This window comes from Nomascus leucogenys, chromosome 10 (genome assembly GCF_006542625.1).
Source record: "Nomascus leucogenys isolate Asia chromosome 10, Asia_NLE_v1, whole genome shotgun sequence".
Classification (NCBI taxonomy): domain Eukaryota; kingdom Metazoa; phylum Chordata; class Mammalia; order Primates; family Hylobatidae; genus Nomascus; species Nomascus leucogenys.
In genome coordinates, this window is record NC_044390.1 from 80,581,832 (window position 1) to 80,601,571 (window position 19,740).

Here is a 19,740-nt window from a genome sequence, read left to right on the forward strand (position 1 = left end):
AGTGCCCTGAGGGTGGGGTTCCCTCCATGCTTTGGAGCCAGCCCCAGTAATTCCTCTTTGATCTATGATACGGGCTTCAGCATATGCTTTTGTTGGAAGAGAGAGCTCCATGTTCGAGGAGGGTTTGCATGACATTGACTTCAAGTCCACCCACCCCTTCCCTCTCCCAGAGATGGGTGTCCAGTGTCAGCTCACACACCCCCAGGGGAGGGGGCCTCACTCCTTTGCTTCCATTGGGTCTGTGATGAAATAATTCTGACTTACTAGGAAGGACTTCATATCAGAATGAAGTTGGCCTCCCCAGCTGCTTCTGCCTTCAGCAGAGGCAGCCTTCGTCCCACCCCAAGTCCCTCTTGTTTAGCCACCTGCTTCCTGTGGTACAGGGATGCCCTTGTCCTGGCATGCAAGACCAGCTGGAGTCTGGCTCCTGGCCTCATTCTGGGGCCCCAGTTGAGAGCTGGGGCTGAGAGCAGACTTGGGGTAGAAGGAAAGCAGGAAGGAAGATAGCTGATGATGGGAAAATGCACAGGATCTTTGTTTCATAAATATATTTTATTTTTCAATGAAAAAGTTTGCACATTAGAAAAATTAGTAAGGGTCAGGGGTGGGCTTCCTGGGAGGATGGCTGAGATAGTTCCTCAACCCTGGGTGGTGGCCCTGTTTACCTTCCCTGGGAACAAGTTCTGGGGCGAGTTCACAGCTTCGAGGAATTCATCACTGCTGTGATTCAGGTCTCTTCCATCCACCCTGCTCTGGGTACCTGGTGTGTTACTTGTGGGCACTTGTCACGCCAGCAGTTCGGCTAAGGATGGGCACAGAGCAGTCAAACAGATACCAAAAAGGTCCAATTCATAGCCTCACTGGCTGCTGACCTTTGGCCTCTGCATAGATAGTGGGCTCCTGATAACAAGAAGTTAACCTGCACCCTGGCCACAGGCGCTCAACCAAACATACAACGAGGCGCTGGATAAAACTCCAGCCCCTCCAGGGGTCTCCTGGGCCAGGAGAGGACAGATCGGTAAGGGGTCCGTCCTCACTTGGGCAACCCATTTGTCATGCCCAGCTGTTCCTTGAGCGCCCGCAGCTGGGCCAGGCTGATGTTGCTGCCCCCGCAGACGATGACCACGAGGGATGGCAGCGGGGTTCGGAGATTCCCCTCCAATTGGAGCTTCTGGATCACGTGGCTGTAGACAGCAGCCAGGGCTGCTCCGCAGGCGGGCTCCACCAGGATCTTCTCGTCATCTGCCAGAGAAGGGGCGTGACAGGGGCGTGGCCTGGCTTTCCCAGGGTGCACAGGAGCTGACAGGCCATTGGCAGGACTTGGGAATACTAAGCCAATCAGCTCTCAGCCCTGGCTGCAGCCGCAGGTCCTGAACCAAACATCCCGTCATCACCCTGAATTGGCACTTCCAAGCCTGAGCCAGGGCCTGGGTTTCATCATGAGTGCTAACACTGATAGAATGAGTGTGGTTGCATGAGCACTGTATTGAGAAAGATTCTGAGGCATCATCTGAGCAAGAGTTCCATGGTTGATTAGCCAAGTGTGCAGCAGGTACAGAAGCATAAATGGTAGTGTTTTTTTCTCTCATTTTTGCCATCCCTGCCCTAGACTGAACCCAGAAAGAGTCCAACCTAGTTACAGACCCACCTCTGAATGAATCAAACTCTGAGCCCCATGTTTTCCTTTTTTACCCTGGCTACCAGGAAACTCAGAAGCAACATTTTAAATATTCACTTATTGTTTTCTGCTGCTATGGTTATCAGGCTTACTTTTCTATTTACTTTTCCATTATGTGTGGCTTTTGCTTTTCTATTTCTACACGGCATTGTATTATCTTCTATTAATGGAAAATTCTAGGCAGAGATGGAAGACAGAACTGTGAAGAAAATTTGGGGTGAGTGGGATCCCTAGTGGCATACCAAGTGGAGAGCCACTTAGCGCCTGAGTCAGCAGGTCGGGTCATGGGAGGACCTGGCACATACCCACGAACTTCTCAATGGCGGCCACAGCCTCCTGGTCCGAGATAACTTCAGAGAAAATGGGGTGTTCCTGAAACAGCTTCAGGGCCTGAGCCCCCACAGTCTTCACGCCCAGGGCCTTGGCAACACTGAGAGAAGTGGGAACCCAGAAGAGGATGGGAGTGGGGGAAACAAGAGAGAGATGGGGGCAGGGAGGGAGAGAAGGAGATGGATGTGAGACGGAGAAGGCAACGCATCGGGGGCAGGGGGACAGGTGTCACCTCTGCAGCTGTAAAACACTGAAAAGCCTCAGGGATCCCCAAACCAAGTGGGGTCTTCTAATAAGGTGCAGAGTGTTTGAATTGGCATCATATAGTATATTCTTTATTATTTTTTTAAATTTTTTTGAGACTGAGTGTCACTATGTTGCCCAGGTGGGGTTTTTTTTTTTTTTTTTTTTTGAGACGGAGTCTTGCTCTGTTGCCCAGGCTGCAGTGCAGTGGTGCGATCTCGGCTCACTGCAATCTCTGCCTCCCGGGTTCAAGAAATTCTCCAGCCTCAGCCTCCCGAGTAGCTGGGACTACAGGTGCCCACGACCACACCCGGCTAATTTTTGTATTTTTAGTAGAGATGGGGTTTCATCTCTGGCTGGCCTCGAATTCCTGACCTCAGGTGATCCACCCCCCTCGGCCTTCCAAAGTGCTGGGATTACAAGCATGAGCCACCATGCCCGACCCCAGGCTGGTCTTGAACTCCTGGGCTCAAGTGATCCTCCTGCCTCGGCACAGCATCATATTCTGATCAACACTAAGTCAGGAGCAAATGCCTAAGAGGACCCTTGTTGTTCCCTGATAGGACTCCCTGCTTTTCCTCCAGGTTACAACTGCTACCTGGTTAACCCTCATGAAGCTTAGCACCACTCTGCCTGCCCACATCCTGCTGTGTCCTTCACGGCTCAGGATTAAGGCCACCTCCTCCAAGGAGTCCTCTTGGGAGAGTACTGAGTCCCACGGCCCTATGTGGAATTCTCAAATAGTCCTCCCCCACAGTAACAAGCGCCCTGAGTACTTCTTGAGAAAGTGTTAGGTGCCAAGCACTTCGCAAGGATTATTGAATTCACACAAGAATTCTGCTGTTGTTAATTGGTTTGATTTTGGAAAGGGGAAACTGAGGCAGAGAGTATACAGTCACTTGCCCAAGGTCACACACCTAGGGAGTGCTGGAGCTGGGGCTGCAAGCAGGATCTGTATAACTTCAAGACCTGCACTGGTAACCAATGTGTTGATGCTGTCCCCAGCCTCCTGGGGTGACCACTGGCTCTATTCCCAGCTCAGCTGCCCCCTCTCCCTTCCCCAGGAGCATCTTGAGGTCCTGGGCCACCTCAGCCCTCAGCAGCATGTGGTTTACAGTAGGCGCTCAGCCATGACGTCTTCAGTCCCTACAGTGTGGGACACAGCAGCTCCAGATGCCAGGCTCAGGAATCTGGAAGAAGTTCTTACCTGGCTGGACTCAGTCTTCCCTATCTGTAGTGGAGACTATTGTCTGCCCCGGTGTCTTTTCTAGCTGCACATATGAGCACCTGGTGTAAAGACATTTCCCAGCCTCCCTTGCAGCTGGATGTGGCCATGTGACTAAGTTCAGGCCAACAAAAGGTAAGTGGAAGTGTTGTGTCTGTCTTTGAAGGTTGGAGCATAGCCTTCTGCCCTTGCTTCCCCATCCCTGCCAAATGGAATGTGGGTGTGATAGCTGGCACTCAGGCAACCAGTTTGGACAAAAAGGCTACATGCTAAGGATAATGGGGAAACAAACTGAAGGGACCCAGGGCCCTGACTTTTCATGGTAAACTTCAATCTCATTTAAGTCACTGTTATTTGGGGCTTCTGTGTAATGGGGCCAAAACCTAATCCTAATTAAATACTATCTACTGGCTGGGCACGGTGGCTCACGCCTGTAATCCCAGCACTTTGGGAGGCTGAGGTGGGCAGATCACCTGAGGTCAGGAGTTTGAGACTAGCCCAGCTAACACGGTAAAACCCCGTTTCTACTATAAATACAAAATTAGCCAAGTGTTGGGGCAGACACCTACTCGCGAGGCTGAGGCAGGAGAATCGCTTGAACCCAGGAGGCAGAGGTTGCAGTGAGCCGAGATTGTGCCATTGCACTCCAGCTTGGGCAAGAAGAGCAAAACTCCATCTCAGAAAACAAAGACAAAAACAGAAAAACCATCTATCAAAGGTTTGGGGCTTGGATATGAATTCCTTAGGAGCAAGACTTGTGTTTATGCACCACTCTCTCCCCAGATCAGCCAGTGTCTTACACACAATAGGGGCTCAGTAAATGGTTGGCAAAGTAATGAGGTATGTAAAACCTTGCCACAGAGGACTCAGTAAATGATTCCTATGAGACCTACCTACCTACCTTCCTTCCTTCCTTCCTTCCTTCCTTTCTTCCTTCCTTCCTCTTTCCTTTCTTTTCCCTTCCTTTCCTTTCCTTTCTCTTTCTCCCTTTTTCTTTCTTTTTTCTCTCTTTCTTTCTCTTTCTCCTTTTTCCTTTCTTTCTCTCTTTCTTCTTTCTTTCTTTCTTTCTTTCTTTCTTTCTTTCTTTCTTTCTTTCTTCTTTTCTTTCCTCTTCCTTCCTCCCTCCCTCCCTTCCTTCCTTCCTTCCTTCCTTCCTTCCTTCCTTCCTTCCTTCCTTCCTTCCTTCCCTCCCTCCCTCCCTCCCTCTCTCCCTTCCTTCCTTTTTCTTTGTTTCTAGACAGGGTCTTGCTCTGTCACCCAGGCTGGAGTGCACTGGCATGATCATGGCTCACTGCAGCCTCAGTCTCCTGGGCTTAAGCAATCCTTCCCACCTTAGCCTGGGACTATGCGTGTGTGCTACCACGCCCAGTTAATTTAAAAAAAAAAAAAAAAAAAAAAAAACTTTCCTTAGAGGTGGGAATCTCTCTATGTTGCTCAGGCTGGTCTTGAACTCCTGGCCTCAAGTGATCTTCCTGCCTCAGCCACTCAAAGTGCTGGGATTACAGGCACAAGTCACTGTGCCCAGCCTCATACGAGGCTTTTCATGTGAGGAAGTGTGACATGTTGGAGTCACACAGACTTGGGTTTGAGTCCAAGCTGTACCACTCACTGGATGTGACCCTGGGCAAGTGATCAAAGCCTCCATTGCCTCATCTGTAAAACAGGCTGACATCAGGATCTATCTCGAAGCCAGCTCTAAGGAGGACTCCCCAGTGCTTGCTGGACACCCGAGGGAGGCACCCCAGCTGCTCACCTGGTGATCTTGGGCAGGGAGACGAGTTTGCCTGCAGTGGTGGCAGCGTGGAAGCTGTGGGCGCCAAAAGTCTCCATGGCGATGACAGGCACGTCCCCCCAGCCCACCTCCTGCAGCCCCTGGACCACTCCACACAGCAGGCCCCCGCCGCCCACTGACAGCGCGATGGCCCCTGGCTTTTCCCACAGTTCCTCCTTCAGCTCTTTCACGATGGAAGCGTGGCCTTCCCTGGAGGGTGGGGAGAGGGGGTGGCGGGTCAGGGCCAGGCTTCCTGGAGACACCAGCTCAGGTTTGCACCGGCCTCATCCCAGCTGATGGGGCCTGGAGCTAGTTCCCTCCCCACCCCCAACCTCGGCTTCCAGCTGCCAGCATCTGTGTCTCTACCTGAGGACTTTCTCTGGCCACCTGAGCTACCTGCAAACAGAGTCAGGAGCTGGCAGCCCCTTAAGGCAGCCCTCAACCAATGGCTACGAGTCGGCATACAAACTCCCCTGCTCCTTCTCCCAGGGGGCGGGAAACTGCGGTGCACCTTCTACACGGGCTCCCAGGGTCCCCGAGGGATTAAGCTCCAGCCACCCACGGCAGCCACCTGCCCTTGAAAGCCCCCTTCCTGACATTTTGGACTGGATTATAGAAAAAGAAAAAAGCAAGCCCCCTTCCTTCCCTGGCTCACTTCCCCACTCCCCCACTGAATCGCCTCCCAAATAAACTCCTTTCCCTGAAACCTTTGTCCCCAAGTCTGCTTCCAGGAGGACTCAACCGCAGACACTTGGGCATCTGTGTGCTTGCACGTTCAGCCTTGGGTGTGTTGCGTGTGCAGCCGTGGATAATGGGGCATTTGGTGACATGTGTGCACCTGCTGCTGCACCTGGGTGTAATGTGTTTTTTCTTTCTTTTTTTTTTTGAAACGGAGTCTCACTCTCTTGCCCAGGCTGGAGTGCAGTGGCGTGATCTTGGCTCACTGCAACCTCCGCCTCCTGGGTTCAAGCGATTCTCCTGCCTCAGCCTCCCTAGGAGCTGGGATTACAGGCGTGTGTCACCACGCCCAGGTAATTTTTATATTTTTAGTAGAGATGGGGTTTCACCATGTTGGCCAGACTGGTCTCAAACTCCTGACCTCAAGTGATCCTCCCACCTTGGCCTCCCAAAGTGCTGGGATTACAGGCGTGAGCCACTGCGCCCCACCTAAGTGTGCTTCTACATGGTGGTGTGTGCACACATGTGTAGCTGCTGTGCATGAGGACGTGATGATGTGCATCATAGCAGTGCCTGCCCAGTGATATGGGGCAGTGGCTGCCACCCCCACCAAGTGACCTTGAACTCCACATACCAGATGAGGGGGTCATCAAAGGGGGGAATGTAGACCCAGCCTGGATTGTTCTTTGCTAGGGCTTTGGCCAGCTCGAAGGCTTCATCCAATAACTGCAAGGTCACAGGGGAGATAGGAGGGGGTGAGGCACAGGGGGCACCCTGTCCAGCCACCAGGCGCCCTCTCTCTGCCCTGCCCTGGGTCAGCACTCACCTCACCCACTACCTTGACTGTGGCACCTTCATTCTTGAGGCGCTCAATGGTGAGAGCAGGTGTGGTGCTGGGCACGACGATGGTGGCGGGGACGCCGAGTTGCCTGGCCGCATATGCAGCTGCCATGCCTGCGTTGCCCGCTGCCAGGGTCAGGGGTGGAGAGCGTGTCAGTGGGGGAGCATCTGGGAGCCTAGGCAGGACTGCTTACCCTCTACTGGGGGCTCTGGAGTGCCCCCCTCACCTCCCCACCCTGGGCGACTGCTGGCCTCCCCCTGGAATTCCAAATTGGTGGCTGCTGCCGTTGTTTTCAATGGCACATTGCTGGGGAAACCAGGGCTCAGAGAAGCGGAGTGTCTGATCCCAGGACACACAGCAGAGGACAGGATGGGGAAGCAGGTCACTTACCCGAGGAGCAGACAAAATGTGCACAGCCTTGCTTCGCCCACTGTGGAGACAACAGGAGAGGCACTCAGGCCCACCTCCCTTTCATTGCCTGTGCTCTTCCTCCCCACCTGGAATACCTGCCAGGATTCCAGTGGACACGGATGTTTCCTTTACTCAGAATTTGTTCTACCCTTGTCTGAGACTGCACCTCCCGTCTCCAAAGAGACTGGCTCAGGAAAGGGTGGAAGAAAACAGGTGACTGATGGCTCTGGGATCAGTCCCAAGGGACCCTCCTGGAGGGGAACCCCTCAACCAGAGGAAGCCCTAATGGTGGACGCTCAGTCCTTGTGGGGAGTCAGCAGGCTTATCCCACAATGCCTTTAATTTCACACAGCACTGGCCCTGCCCTGTCGAGGAAGGAGGACCTGCCACTCCTGCCCAGATGATGCTGACTCGGTCCCGTACCCTCTTGCAGAAGTGCCCAATGCCCCGGATCTTGAAGGAGCCAGAGGGCTGGGCACTGTCCATCTTGAGGTAGACGCTGGTGCCGGCCATTTTGGACAGGGCCATGCTGTCACGGATGGGGGTCTTCACGTGCAGGGGTTCTCCGGACATCATTGCTGGGAGAAACGAAGGAAACCCAGAGGGTTAGGAGAGCTAGCCCTGGTGCTAGCACTGCCGGAGTGACCCCTTCCTTCGCTTCCCAGCAAGCCAAGCAAGGCCTCAGACGAGACGGCATCCTGGAGACCTGGGCTCTAATCGCAAGTGGGCCACCTACTCGCCATGTGACATCAGACAGGTAATCACGCCTCAGCCTCAGCTCTATCAGGGATCACCCTCCACTCCTGACCTCTCACACATTTGCTGGGAGGCTGAAGAGATAACACTCAAACTTCATAGCTTTCAAAATGCATGAGGTGAGGCCGGGCACAGTGGCTTATGCATGTAATCCTAGCACTTTGGGAGGCTGAAGCCGGTGGATCACAAGGTCAGAAGTTCGAGACCAGCCTGGCCAACATGGTGAAACCCCATCTCTACTAAAAATACAAAAAATTAGCTGGGCACAGTGGTGCACGCCTGTAACCCCAGCTACTTAGGAGGCTGAGGCAGAAGAATCAATTGAACCCAGGAGGCAGAGGTTGCAGTGAGCGAGATCGCGCCTTTGCACTCCTGCCTGGGTGACAGAGCAAGACTCTGTCTTGAAAAAAAAAAAAAGAAGAAGAAGAAGAAAGAGAATTAGCCAGGCATGGTGGCAGGCACCTGTAATCTCAGCTACTCAGGAGGCTGAGGCAGGAGCGTCAGTTGAACCGAGGAGGTGGAGGTTGTAATGGGCCAAGATCGACCCACTGCACTCCAGCCTGGGCAACAGAGTGAGACTGCATCTCAAAAAAAAAAAAAAAAAAAAAAGAATAGTCTATCTATCTATGCGAAAAATTCAGGGACACCCACACACACAGATAATCCATCCACACACACATACTCCATCCACACACACGATCCACCCCCACACACAATCCATCCACACACACATATAGTCCACATGTTTCTTTTATTTTCTTTTTTAATTTTTTTTGGTGCACATGTTTCCAAGTGCACAGAGCATTTCAGGAAACATGCATGACAGGCTGGCCAGGGTGGGGCCTCTGAGGAGAGCTGGCCCTCGGGATCATAGCACCCACTTTTGCACAGTTTGAATGTTTTACCATGTGCCTCTATTACTTACTTAAATGCATACATTTAAAAAAAACCTGGGCCGGGTACGGTGACTCACACCTGTAATCCCAGCACTTTGGGAGGCCGAGGCAGGCAGATCATGAGTTCAGGAGATCGAGACCATCCTGACTAACACAGTGAAACCCCGTCTCTACTAAAAATACAAGCTACTTGGGAGGCTGAGGCAGGAGAATGGCGTGAACCCAAGAGGTGGAGCTTGCAGTGAGCCGAGATCGCGCCATTGCACTCTAGCCTGGGCTACAGATCGAGACTCTGTCTCAAACAAACAAACAAAAACAACCTGGCAGCTGGCTCTTCTGACATGCAGTTCCAAGTATCTTGGCTTAAATGGACGATCCCAGGACCCAGCAGAATGCCTGACTCATAGTAGATGTTCAATAAATATTTATTAAGAAAAAACAAAAAAAACTAACTTTTGGGAAGCCCAATATTCAGTTAGGAAAAGCTCTTTCATGATTATTAATTTTGTCATAATTATTATAGCAGTGACTAATCACTTAGCTTTTAAATTTTATTTATTCATTCATTCATTCATTCCAGTAGAGATGGGGTTTTGCTATGTTGGCCAGGCTGGTCTCCAACTCCTGGCCTCAAGCGTTCTACCCACCTCAGCCTCCCAAACTGTTAGGATTACAGGCATGAGCCACAGCACCCGGCTTGCTGTTGTTTTAAGTCACATTTTGGGGTAGTTTGGTACACAGCAATAGGAAGGGGAATATTAACATTATTTGCCCAAAGTCACACTGTGGGTGAGGCAGGGAGGCAGGATTTGAACTCGGGCAGTTGGCTCCAGGGCTTAGGCTCTCTCTGCGCCCCTTGGGTGTGGTTCAGGCTCCCGCTTTTGGATGGGCTCTGGGGGATGAAGCAGCTGGGGTGGCCCGGGGTCTAGCCACAGCCACGTCCACCCACCCAGCCTTCCCATCTCCCCTGCCTTCTGCTGAGAGTCTCAGGGCGGATTTGATTCTCCTCAACTTGGGCCGGGCCAGAAGAGATCAGCAGACGATGGCCGAGGGGCTCTCTGGTTCCCCCTCCCTCCACCATCCCAGAAGGCCAGGCAAGGGTGGCTAGCCAGGGACCCATCTCTAATGCTACCTGGTCCAGCCTGTAGGAGTGCCCCTGTCCTGGGCACTCCTAGCTTGGACATCCATCCCCCGCTCCCAGAATGAGCCAGACATCCCTTGGTCAGAGGGAGAATGAGGGGTGGGGATTCCAACTGCCCCGCCATCCTTAGCATCCCCTAAATAGGTCATCCCTTGTCTATCTGAATTAACTGACATTCGGGGCCTGGGAGGGGAACTTGAACAGACACCCTCTCTCCGCTGGATCTCTTGAATAAAAATCAGAGACTGGGGCAAACTTCAAAACAGGACATCCCCAAACTGGCATGAACTTTCAGCTCCTGGAGGTTAATCCCCAAACAATGGGATCCCGGTTTTTATTTAGTTATTTTTAGAGAATCTCCCTCTGTCACCCAGGCTGGAGTGCGGCGGCACGATCTCGGCTCACTGCAACCTCCGCCTTCTGGGTTCAAGCGATTTTCCTGCCTCAGCCTCCCGAGTAGCTGGGATCACAGATGTGCACCACCACGCCCGAATAATTTTTGCATTTTTAGTGGAGACAGGGTTTCACCATATTGGGCAGGCTGGTCTCGAACTCCTGACCTCAAGTGATCTGCCTGCCTTGGCCTCCCAAAGTGCTGGGATTACAGGCATGAGCCGCCGCACCCAGTTCTGACCGACTTGACATTAAAGGCCGGTGCAGGTCACCAAGGCCTGGCCTCAGGGACAACCGGGGTGGGAGTCAGAGGAGCCGGCCACAGAGACCCTTTTCAGGTGGGTTTGGGGCGCCTGTCTTGCCGTTTGTCCCAGGCGGTGCCATAGGATGCCTTCAGGTAAAAGGACAGGGCTCCCTCTGCAGGCAGCCCCTTCTCTGCTGCGGCTTTCCGTGAAGTGAGCATCCGTTAACTGCATCCAGCCTGCCCCAAGGATCCCTGCCCCAAGGATCCCTGCCCCAAGGATCTCAAGACTTCAGAAGAGGTTGTGCCCGGGGAGGAGGAGGGAGGGAGCCCTGAAGCCAATGTCTGCCCACTCGACTTCGGCAGTCGGAAGCCGCCTTCCCTCTCACTTGGTTCACAGTAAGCGCTCAGTCGGTATGAACTCTTACGAAATCTGGGCTGGACAACTTAAGTGCAGGTCATCCTTTCACCCTCACAACCACCTGAGGAGGAAGGCACTACGTTCATCCCCATTCTATAGATGTGGAAGCTGAGGCACAGAACTGGACAGAAACTCAGTGGTTAGGCCCAAGTGGCTCTTTTTTAAAAATTTGAGACAAGGTCTTGCTGTGTCACCCAGGCTGGAGTGCAGGGGCGCAGTCATTGCTCACTGCAGCCTCGACCTCTTGGGCTCCAGCGATCCTCCCAACTCAGCCTTCCCAGTAGCTGGGACTACAGGTGTGCACCACCACACTATACTAATTAAATTCTTTTTTTAGGTCAGGAGTTCGAGACCAGCCTGGCCAACATGGTGAAACCCCATCTCTACTAAAAATACAAAAATTAGCCCAGCGTGGTGGCACACACCTGTAGTCCAAGCTACTCGGGAGGCTGAGGCAGGAGAATCGCTTGAACCCAGGAGGTGGAGGTTGCAGTGAGCCCAGATTGTGCCACTGCACTTCAGCCTGGGTGACAGAGTGAGACCTCTGTCTTAAAAAAAAAAAAAAAAATTTTTTTTTTTTTTTGTAGAGATGGGGGTCTCACTCTGTTGCCCAGCTCAGTCTCGAACTTGTGGCCTCAAGCAACCCTCCCGCCTCAGCCTTCCAAAGTGTTGGGATTACGGGCATCACCCACCATGCCCAGACTTGACGGACTCTTTCTGTGTCTCCTTCTTCCCCTGGGAAACCACAGGTTAGCCCGGGACACTCCAGTCCTGAGGTGGGACTGAGGATGGGGCCACTTACCCTGCAAAGGCAATGGAGCAGGAGACAGAGCCAAGCCAGCGAGGGAGGGAGGGATCAATTGAGTAGATAGCCCACAAAGAGAGGGGGCTGAGGACGGGTGGACAGTCTTCTGAATGGTCCCAGGGGCTACTCGGTCCTGGGCTTTATTCCCCTGGCACCTCTGGGCAGCCAATGGGGCCCTGGGGCTGGCTACACCCCCCTCCCACCCGCCAGGACCCACCCCCCTGGCTCGAGGCCACTGGGGCTGTCATAAGGGAGGTGGAATCTGGCCAAGCTTTCTGCTTTGGCAGCTTCCTCCTGCCTTTCCCACAACCCACTCCTCCTCCCTCTTTCCACTTCCCCTTTCCGTCCTCAGTTTCGTGAAAGGAAAATAAAAAATCGGGACCCCAACTCACTATGCCAAAAGAAAAAGAATTAAGCTAAAAGCTGAGTCATGTAAGAAACTGCCTTTCCTTTAGTTCCTAAGCAGATAGCTTCAGATGAAAGGTTAAATATTGGCTCTGCATTCTGGGAGGCCGAGGCGGGTGGATCACCTGAGGTCAGGAATTCGAGACCAGCCTGGCCAACATGGTGAAACCCCGTCTCTACTAAAAATACAAAAATCAGCCGGGCATGGTGGCACGTGCCTGTAATCCTAGCTACTCAGGAGGCTGAGGCACAAGAATTGCTTGAACCTGGGAGGTAGAGGTTGCAGTGAGACGAGATCTCGCCACTGCACTCCAGCCTTCACAACAGAAAGAAAAAAAGAAAATGGTTAAATATCCACACAGGTCGCTACTCTATGTTCACCTTATCTTATGTAAAGTGCCGATTTATTGAGATCAAGACAAATACATAATTGGCTGCTTCCCTATCTGCCCCTCTTCTCTTACAAACTGTGGATTTGGTAATGTGGCCATACCCTCCTTCTTTCCCCTCCAGCTTGCTTTTCTCCTTTAAATACTGACACCCTAAAGTCATCTCTGGAGAAAAGCACAGACCTGTCTCCCAGGTGTATTCTTAACGTTGGTGAAGGCCAGGCGCGGTGGCTCACGCCTGTAATCCCAGCACTTTGGGAGGCCGAGGCAGGCGGATCACGAGGTCAGGAGATCGAGACCATCCTGGCTAACACGGTGAAACCCTGTCTCTACTAAAAAAAAAATACAAAAATCAGCCGGGCGCGGTGGCAGGTGCCTGTAGTCCCAGCTACTCTGGAGGCTGAGGCAGGAAAATGGCGTGAACCCGGGAGGCGGAGCTTGCAGTGAGCCGAGATAGCGCCACTGCACTCCGGCCTGGGCAAAAGAGCGAGATTCTGTCTCAAAAAAAAAAAAAAAAAAACCTTGGTGAAATAAATTTCTAAATGGATTGAGTCCTGTCTCAATCTTTTTGATTCTTTTTGATTTACAGATTGGAGACTCATGAAAGGGACCCTGGGTGGAGGCGGCCCTGACCTTTGACAAGTCTCCTACTGGTGCTTGGTGGGTCTTGCTCTGTCACCCTGGCTGGAGTGCAATGGCATGATCTCGGCTCACTGCAACCTCCATCTCCTGGGTTCAAGCGATGCTCCTGTTTCAACCCCCCAAATAACTGGGAGTATAGGCATGTGCCACCACACTCAGCTAATTTTTTGTATTTTTAGTAGAGATGGGGTTTCACCATGTTGGTCAGGCTCGTCTTAAACTCCTGACCTCAAGTGATCCACCCGCCTCCGTCTCCTAGAGTGCTGGGATTACAGGCGTGAGCCACCGTGCCAGCCTTGAGCGATCTTGATTGCCCTCCAAAATAGGACAGTTTGCTGAGGCCTGGGAGCTCCCCACCTCCAGAGAACTCCTGATCTCCCACAGTTGGTTGATATCTAAGCTTGAGTTCCCCGAACAGCTCTTTTTCTGCATTTTACTCACTTCCAACAAGGAAGGTGAGTTTTCCGGCTTCCAGGACGGTGGCAAGCAGGCAGCTCCTTTCTGGAGTTTCACTTGTGTCCGGCGGGGAAGGCAAGTTTGAGTTTTCCCTGCTTCTAGGATGGTAGAGAGCGGTCTTCAGCCTGGGCCCCGTGACTAGAAGTTAGGATTAACAACCAGCTGGTCTTAATTTCTCCCTACTTTTAGAGCGCTCAGTAATCGCATAAATTGCTCGATCATTTGTTTCCTTTGCTTTGCTGTTTTTGTTTCTGTTGTTGTTTTGTTGTTTCCGTCTGTTCCCCATTGGACTGGACCAACTCCACTTGACTTGGTCAAATCTGAAGGAAAGTTTCATATTATGGCGAACAAGGTCTCATGAATTGGCTACATATCCACAGCTGGAAAAAAAAAAAAAGGAAAAAGAAAAAACAGCCAGCAAAATAAAAAAGAGAGAGAGAGAGAAGGATTTTGATTACCTGAGGGGCATTATTTACATAACAAGGCCATCTTTTGCTAGCCAAGCCAGACTGAAAGAGGCTACATGGCTGTCACCTCACGCTAGTTCAGTAGCTAAGATTCTGTCCCTTTTTCACCACCATGGCCTGGGCTTGATTCCTAAATCAAGTCCTTTCTGGTTTGATGTTTGTGTTACTTTTGAAATATCAGCAGTTTGTCCCAGCTAAAATATGATGATGAGATTTAAAAGGATTTTTTAAAGAGCTCAATGGTTAAAAGCTTAATTAAAGGCTAATATCTAAGGGGTGTGTGTGTGTGTGTGTGTGTGTGTGTGTGTATTTATTTATTCATAGGACCTTAATGCATTTTTTTCTCTCCTAGGATCTGTTTTTTTTTTTGAGATGGAGTCTTACTCTGTCACCCAGGCTAGAGTGCAGTGGCATGATCTCGGCTCACTGCAACCTCCACTCCCTGGGTTCAAGCGGTTCTCCCGCCTCAGCCTCCCAAGTGGCTGGGATTACAGGTGCACACCACCACGCTGGGCTATTGTTTTTGTATTTTTAGTAGAGACAGGATTTCACCATGTTGGCCAGGCTGGTCTTGAACTCCTGGCCTCAAGTTATTCACCGGCCTCAGGCTCCCAAAGTTCTGGGATTACAGGTGAGAGCCACCCCACTTGGCCAGGATCTTGTTTTTTGAGATAAAGTTTTCTTTTTTCTTCTCAGTTGACTGAATTCTGTTTTCTCCAATTTACTTCTGCCTGTCTCCTTTCTCTTGCCACCCTCTACAGCTCAAGGAACCTAAAATAATTTCTAACAGCTTGGCATTCCTTAAGGAAAACAGAGAAGGTGCCAGACTCCTTTTTGGGGAGAAACCTCTGTTTTTCCTTATGGAGCCTAAGAGTATAAACAGATAAGTTCCTCTCAGATCTTCAACTGCTTGCTTTTGTAGTGTGTTATCTGATTTCTTTTTTGACTAAAATCATTATTACAACAGGGGCTACTCTTGGATGTTTAAAATAAGAGAGGGTCTGGATGTGTGGGCCTAGTTATATAAAAAAAATTTTTTTAAAGATAAGAGAGAGTATGGTTTAGACACTTAGAGAAATGTCTTTGCAACAAAGTACACTGTAAAAGTATCACACAGCCTACGTCCACCATATCATTCTCTTTAGAGACCCAGGATTCAGTGTGGGCTCTGTCCAGAGCTCCGAGTTCCAGTTAAAAGATAGAAACTAAATTTAAAACTACTTATCTAAATAAAATAGATTTATTTGGTAGATTTCTATAACTTTATGTTTGATCTGCTTTTTTTTTTTTTGAGACTCTCTTGCTCAGGCTGGAGTACAGTGGTGCGATCATGGCTCACTGCAGCCTTGACTTCCCAGGCTCGAACAATCCTCCCACCTCAGCCTCCCAAGCTGGTCTTGAACTCCTGAGATGGGAGGAGGCCAAGCCATCCTCCCATCTCAGCCTCCTAAAGTGTTTGGATTACAGGTGTCAGCCACCATGCCAGCTGTGGCATCCATTTTAAATCTCTCTAACACACCCAGACTCTCTTTTCTCTCTCTCTGTACTTTGAGATAAACATTTTGCTATCTGATTTTCATCTAAGAGTTGTTTATTTAGTTTGTAAATTTAAGGCTATCTAGCTGGCAGTTGCCTAGGGTAATGAAACAGGTTATTCAGAAATTAGAGGTTGGGCTGGGCATGGTGCCAGCACTAATTCCAGCACGTTGGGAGGCCGAGGTGGGAGGATGGCTTGAGCCCAGGAGTTCGACACCAGCTTAGGCAACATAGTGAGACCCCATCTTTACAAAAAATAAAGTAGCTGGGTGTGGTGGCGTGCACCTGTAGTCCAAGCTACTTGGAAGGCTGAGGTGGGAGGATCACTTGAGCCTGAGTGGTTGAGGCTGCAGTGAGTCATGCCCACACCACTGCACTCCTGCCTGGGCAACAGAGTGAGACTCTGTCTCAGAAAAAAAAAAAAAAAAAAGAAAGAAAGAAAAAAAGAAAAAGAAATTAGAAGTCTTGAATAGGAGGAAAAAAAAGGAAGTCTTATGAATTTATAACATCTACCTCTGTCTGTGTCTAATACATGTATATATACGTGTTGTGTATCTAATGTTACTACTAAAAATAGATAATAGAGCTCTAATGAAGTGATTTAAAGAAAAAAGTACTTAAATCAGATACTTTATCAGAAAAATAGAGACTCTAAGCCCAAATGCTTTCTCAGGTTCACAAAACTTGGGACACCAATTCACTCTGCCAAAACTGAGCTGGAAGCTGAGTCACTCAAGAAGCTGCCTTTCCTTTCGTTCCTAAGCAGAGAGCTACAGCAGAAGGTTAAATATCCCCCGCAGCTACTCTATGTTCACCTGATCTTATGTAAGGTGCCGATTTATTGACTTGAGACAAACACATAACTGACTATTCCCCTACGTGCTCCTCTTCTCTTGAAACATGTGGATTCAGTCGTATGACTGTACCCTTTCTTTTCCTTCCAGCTTCCAGCCTGCTTTTCCCCTTTAAATATTGAAGACCTAAAATCATCTATGGAGAAAGGCATGGACCTGTCTTCTGGTCACGACCTTGCCCTTAACCTTGGCAAAATAAACTTTTAAATCGATTGAGAACTGCCTCAGATACTTCCTTTTTTTTTTTTTTTTGTTTTTTTGAGGTGGAGTCTCACCCTGTTGCCTAGCCTGGAGTGCAGTGGTGAGATCTTGGGTCGTTGCAACCTCTGCCTCCTGGGTTCAAGCAATTCTCCTGCCTCAGCCTCCTGAGTAGCTGGGATTACAGGCGCCCACCACCATGCCCTGCTAATTTTTTGTATTTTTGGTAGAGACAGGGTTTCACCATGTTAACCAGGCTGGTCTCGAACTCCTGACCTCAAGTGATCCGCCCACCTTGGCCTCCCAAAGTGCTGGATTACAGGCGTGACCCACTGCGCCCGGCCTGATACTTCTTGATTTATAGTTTCTTCACTTGCAAATGGGGACAATATCTATTTTCCAAGGACCGTTAGGAAAATGGAATAAGGATTGTGTGAGATAATGCACTTAAAGTTGCTAGCATGTGCTTGGCATGTAGTAGGTGCCCAAGAAGCAATAACAGTAATAAAGCTAGAATGTCTAACAGCCACTGAGCCCTCAGCAAGTACCAAACCACAGAGGACGCGGGTACTGTTATTATCCCCATCTTACAGAAAGGGAAACTGAAGCACATGAGATTGTCATTTGCCCAAGATCACCCAGGCAATAAGAGGGAGGAGCTGGCCTCAGAACCCAGGCAGTCTGCTCCTAAACCTGCAATCCAAAACAGGCTGGGTGCAGTGGCTCACTCCTGTAATCCCAGCACTTTGAGAGGCTGAGACAAGAGGATCACTTGAGGTCAGGAGTTCGAGACCAGCCTGGGCAACATGGTGAAACCCCGTCTCTACTAAAAATACGAAAATTAGTGGGGTGTGGTGACGGGCGCCTGTAATCTCAGCTACTCGGGAGGCCGAGGCAGGAGAATTGCTTGAACCCGGGAGGAGGAGGTTGCAGTGAGCTGAGATTGCACCACTTCACTCCAGCCTGGGTGACAGAGTGAGATTCTGTCTCTGACTCTATCTTACCCCATCAATATACCCCATAAGTATATACACCTACTGCGTACCCACCAAAATTTTTTAAAATTAAAAAAAACTGAAAACCTCCAAGCAGAGCAGTTCTGTATTGCCTTCCCCCCTCATCCTTTTATGACCTTTGGCATGAAGGGGTGGGGGTGTAAGACCCCAGGGGAGCAGGGTTCAAATCCTGGCTCTGTTGTTTCCTAGCTGTGTGGCAATGGACAAGCTATTCTGCCTTCTGGAGCCTCGATTTGCTTATCTGTGAAATGGGAATGATAATGGTACCTCCCTTCTAGGCTTAGGTGACTTGATAATGCGTGTGTGAGAGGTGCCTCGAATTGACTGAGTGTTTGGTAAGTTAGCAGCCATCATCATCATCATCATCGTCATCATCATCATCATCATCATCACAGAACTGGAAGGTCTTGCATCTGAAAACTCTCCATGCCCCATGCCAAGCCTCTTGTTTGTCCCCAGCTGTGTGGAGATCTGTCTGTCCACAGGGCAGCACACACATACACACACACATACCGTACACACACACAGAGGTCTGGCTGGCTCTCTCCCTGGCCCCCTCAACAAAGCTCTCTTGTCAGCCTGGCCAGGACGAGAATATTGATGAGACAGAGGCCAACCAGGGTACAAACAGCCTGCTCAGCCATCGTCCTCTGTGGGACAAGCTGTCCCCTCTCCCTGGCCCCCTCTGACCTTCCATGGCGCTCCCAGGCTCCCTCCCCAGTGGGGCATCCATGGGCGAATTTTGGGGATGAGGGATGGCAAACCTAGGGAGAGGCAGGGATGGTGAAGTTAACGTGGAGACAGATCCTCCCTCGTGTGCACCTGAGTGTATACAGCTGGCACTCCCATTGCTGGAGCACCTGCTGGTGCCCGATCCCATGCCTTATGTTTCCCAGGTGGGGTATCTCCTAATCCCCAGACAACCACAGGAATGGGCATTTTGATTCCCAAGGTACAGGTGACGAATAGGCTCAGAGGCTGGGTGAAAGTGTCCCTGGGAGCACCAGGTGGCAAATGGCAGTGGAGGAAGGTCAGCTCAGGAATCCTGAGTCCTTTGAGGACACAGGGCCAGTGGAAAGGGTTGAGCAGGGAGGGGGTGGGAGAGCTTGCCTGCCTGGTCACATTCGCAGGTCTCAGATTTAGGGTTTTGATGATATCTCCACATGAGATTACCCACGAAGTCAAGGAGTTCAGACCGAAGGAAGACAGCAATTCACTATCTTACACCACCAAATTAATTTACACTCCAGTGTCATGATTGAATATTGGGGAGGAGATGGATTTGGAGCTGCAAGTGGTAGGGACAAGATAACGAACTCTCTAGACCTCTGCATATTGTTCCATTTGCTTCACCAAGAATGTATCAGGCTGGGCGTGGTGGCTCACACCTATAATCCCAGCACTGTGGGAGGCCAAGGTGGGAGGATCACTTGTGCCCAGGAGTTCAAGACCAGCCTAGGCAACATGTGAAACCCTGTCTCTACAAAAAATACAAAAATTAGCCGGGTGTGGTGGTGTGCGCCTATAGTCCCAGCTACTTGGGAGGCTGAAGTGGGAGGATCACTTGAGCCTGGGAAATGGAGGTTGCAGTGAGCCAAGATTGCACCACTGTACTCCAGCCTGGGTGACAGAGCAAGACTCTGTCTCAATTAAAAAAAAAATGCATCAAAGCTGAGTGTGGTGGTGTGCACCTGTCTACTCAGGAGGCTGAGGTGGGAGGATTGCTTGAGCTCAGGAGTTCAAGATCAACCTGGGCAACATAGCAAGACTCTGTCTTAAAAGAAAAAAAAAGAATGCATCAGTGTTGTGATCTGAAAAACATCAAATTAAGAAAATGGATGACATAAGAACCAAAAAAGGGGAAAAAGACAAAATATATATCACTGTCTTTGATACCCTATCTGGGAATATGCTTTTTAAAATAACAACTCGACTGAGATATAAATC

At 50.4% G+C, this 19,740-nt stretch overlaps 1 protein-coding gene across 1 annotated transcript; it reads right to left on the minus strand.

Moving 5' to 3' along the window:
- Window positions 1-533: 533 nt before the first annotated feature.
- On the minus strand, window positions 534-11,941 carry SDS (serine dehydratase). The gene is made up of 8 exons (XM_030821459.1): window positions 11,828-11,941; window positions 7,601-7,755; window positions 7,157-7,196; window positions 6,752-6,891; window positions 6,560-6,651; window positions 5,230-5,457; window positions 1,984-2,108; window positions 534-1,242 (listed from the first exon to the last, which is right to left on the minus strand). The coding sequence occupies exons 2-8, from the start codon at window positions 7,751-7,753 to the stop codon at window positions 1,034-1,036; spliced, it is 987 nt and encodes a 328-aa protein (XP_030677319.1). The 5' UTR covers window positions 7,754-7,755; window positions 11,828-11,941; the 3' UTR covers window positions 534-1,033.
- Between the last annotated feature and the right edge of the window lie 7,799 nt (window positions 11,942-19,740).

Excerpts from the sequence above, each read along its gene's own strand:
- SDS (XM_030821459.1), bottom strand. The coding sequence starts at position 7,753 with ATGATGTCCGGAGAACCCCTGCACGTGAAGACCCCCATCCGTGACAGC. Across the intron at positions 6,652-6,751 it reads CAGTCAAGGTAGTGGGTGAG|TTATTGGATGAAGCCTTCGA; the intron begins GTGAGTGCTGAC and ends GTGACCTTGCAG. Across the intron at positions 2,109-5,229 it reads TCCCTGCCCAAGATCACCAG|TGTTGCCAAGGCCCTGGGCG; the intron begins GTGAGCAGCTGG and ends CACTTCTCTCAG.